Here is a 2,701-nt window from a genome sequence, read left to right as displayed (position 1 = left end):
TTTGGGCTCAGTTTCTGTACTTTTTATCATCAGTATCATCGTGCTGATTGCAATGCAGTGCTCCAAATCCACCGACTATACTTCTAAATATCTACAAGAGACGAATTATGATGGGACACTGTGTCACAGCATCCAGTACAGATCTGGTGACAAACGGTACATGTTAGTTGGACCCAGAATGAGTATAGGATCTACTATAGTCCCTGGCAGCCATGCGAACACACTAGTGCTCCCTGACAGGAGGAGGGCATCTGGAGAGGTAAGACTTTAAAAATGTTCTTCTTCAAAACATGTTAACGAGCAGGCACTTTCCACACAAACATGAACACATTTTCGAGGGGAAAAAAGACGAATTAGTTGTAATTTGTTTTGGTTTTTTTTGTTTGGTTGTTTTTGTTTTTTGCAGCGTACCAGTTTGGACACGGATTCTACATTTTCAGCCTTATAGATGCATTTCTTGAAGCATTTTGCAATGAGCTTGATAGTTAAACACAGGCTTCTTAAGTCAGATTTATCGATGACATGCAGAGCAATTGTCGCTGTCCATGGTGCTGGAATACATCGGCTTTGACTCTTTAGATTTACTGACAAAACTGTAACACAGTGCACCTAAATATACTTTAAAGTGGTATAAACTGTCCTCTTGGTGTCACTGTAACACCAACGAGACCATGCAATACTTCTTCCCTCCCCTACCAAAACGCTTTTGTTTGGTACCTTGCAACAGCGGACACATTTGATGTAGGAAAGGGAGTCGGATATGATGATGTGGCCGTCAGACAATTGATTTACTGCAAAAAAAGGGCTCCTGTGTTGTTGAGTGTTGCTGGATAAAGATGGGGACCGAAACACAATCTCGACTGAGTGACTATTGTTGGTTTGCTTTTAATTTTTTCTTATTGCTGATTTTCGGAAAGCAGGCTTTGGCTGAATTAAGATACTCTATTCCGGAAGAGATGAAAGACGGTACGGTTGTTGGAAATGTTGCCAAGGATCTTGGTCTGGAAAAGACCTCTTTGATTGATCGACGATTTCGAGTGGTGTCTGGATCTAAAGATGTTTTTTTCGAGGTAAACCCGGACAACGGTGCCTTGGAGGTTCACAAAAAGATCGACAGAGAGGAGCTGTGTCACGGTAGTGGTGTGTGCTTGATGGAGCTGAAAATCCTTGTTGAAAATCCTTTGGAAATGCACTATGTAGTTGTAGAAATTACTGATGTAAATGATCACTCCCCTAGTTTTCCTGAAAGAGAGCAGATATTTGAAATAGCGGAACATACAGCACCGGGAACGCGATTCCAGCTGCATACGGCCCGTGATCCCGATGCTGGAATTAACTCTATTCGTACATACATATTAACGTCAAATGATCACTTTGAAATTGAATTAAGTCAAAGCGACGAGGACAAAATGCCGTTTTTAGTGCTGAAAAGGTCCTTAGACAGAGAACAAACGAATAAACACTTGCTATTTGTTACAGCAGTGGATGGAGGTAAACCTCAAAGGTCAGGGACACTAAATGTTTCCATTATTGTTCTTGACAGTAATGACAATCGTCCGATATTTAGTCAGGATACCTACCAAATAGAAATATATGAAAACGCCTCAGTTGGAACTACTGTAACAAGAGTGAATGCAAAAGATCCGGATGAAGGGAATAATGGGGAAATAGAGTACAGCCTTAGCAAAACATTAGCACGTAAAGTTTACGACATTTTTGAATTGGATAGTATAAGTGGACAAGTCAAATTGAAAGGAGAGGTGGATTATGAAGAATCCGATATTTACAAAATAGATGTTGAGGCATCTGATAAAGGAACGCCTCCACTGATAGGAAGGTGTAGAGTAGTAATAAAAATAAAAGACGTCAACGATAATCCACCAGAAATAGAAGTCACATCACTGTCAAATACAGTGTCTGAAGATTCAAAACCTGGAACCGTGATTTCACTTATTAGTGTGACGGACAAAGACAGTGGTGTAAATGGAAAAATAATATCAAGCATAACCTCAAACGTGCCTTTTGAATTAAAGCCCTCTTATAAGGAGAACATATATTCAGTTGTCACGAAGGAATTTTTGGATCGGGAGGAGGTGTCACATTATGAAATAACAATAAAAGCCACCGACTGTGGTGAACCTCCCTTATCTACTGTTAAAACTCTCAACATTCAGATATCAGATGTAAATGACAACAGTCCTCATTTCGACCAAAATCCATTACAGTTTTATCTATCAGAAAATAATATTGCTGGAAATTCAATTTTCTCTGCAAGCGCAACGGATAAAGATTTGAATAGAAATGCAGCTATTTCATATCATATTGTGAGAGGAGGGACTGAAAATGATGTAACGTCTTTCCTACATGTAAATCCAGATAATGGACACATTTCAGCACTGAAAAGTTTTGACTTTGAAACTCTGAAAACTTTCCAGTTCCAAGTTGTCGCCACAGATTCTGGAACTCCGTCACTAAGCAACAACGTCACAATAAACGTGTTCATTCTGGATCAGAACGACAACGCTCCAGTCATCCTGTATCCAGTCAGCTCCAACGGTTCTGCTGAAGGTGTGGAGGAGATTCCCCGCAATGTCAACGCAGGACACTTGGTGACTAAAGTCAGAGCCTATGACGCTGATATAGGATATGACGGCTGGTTACTCTTTTCACTGCAGGAAGTTACTGACCACAGTCTCTTTGG

The 2,701-nt window shown here is 40.3% G+C and overlaps 1 protein-coding gene across 1 annotated transcript; it reads left to right on the top strand.

The window, feature by feature from the left end:
- Positions 1 to 836: 836 nt before the first annotated feature.
- LOC121939665 (protocadherin alpha-8-like) lies at positions 837 to 2,696 on the top strand (the record flags this gene model as incomplete). The annotated part of the gene is made up of 1 exon (XM_042482655.1): positions 837 to 2,696. A coding segment is annotated over exon 1 (1,860 nt), but the record flags the coding sequence as incomplete, so codon positions are not given.
- Positions 2,697 to 2,701: the final 5 nt, after the last annotated feature.

Source organism: Plectropomus leopardus, unplaced genomic scaffold, assembly GCF_008729295.1.
Source record: "Plectropomus leopardus isolate mb unplaced genomic scaffold, YSFRI_Pleo_2.0 unplaced_scaffold5533, whole genome shotgun sequence".
Taxonomy (NCBI): Eukaryota; Metazoa; Chordata; class Actinopteri; order Perciformes; family Serranidae; genus Plectropomus; species Plectropomus leopardus.
This window is presented reverse-complemented; position numbering and strand designations above follow the sequence as displayed.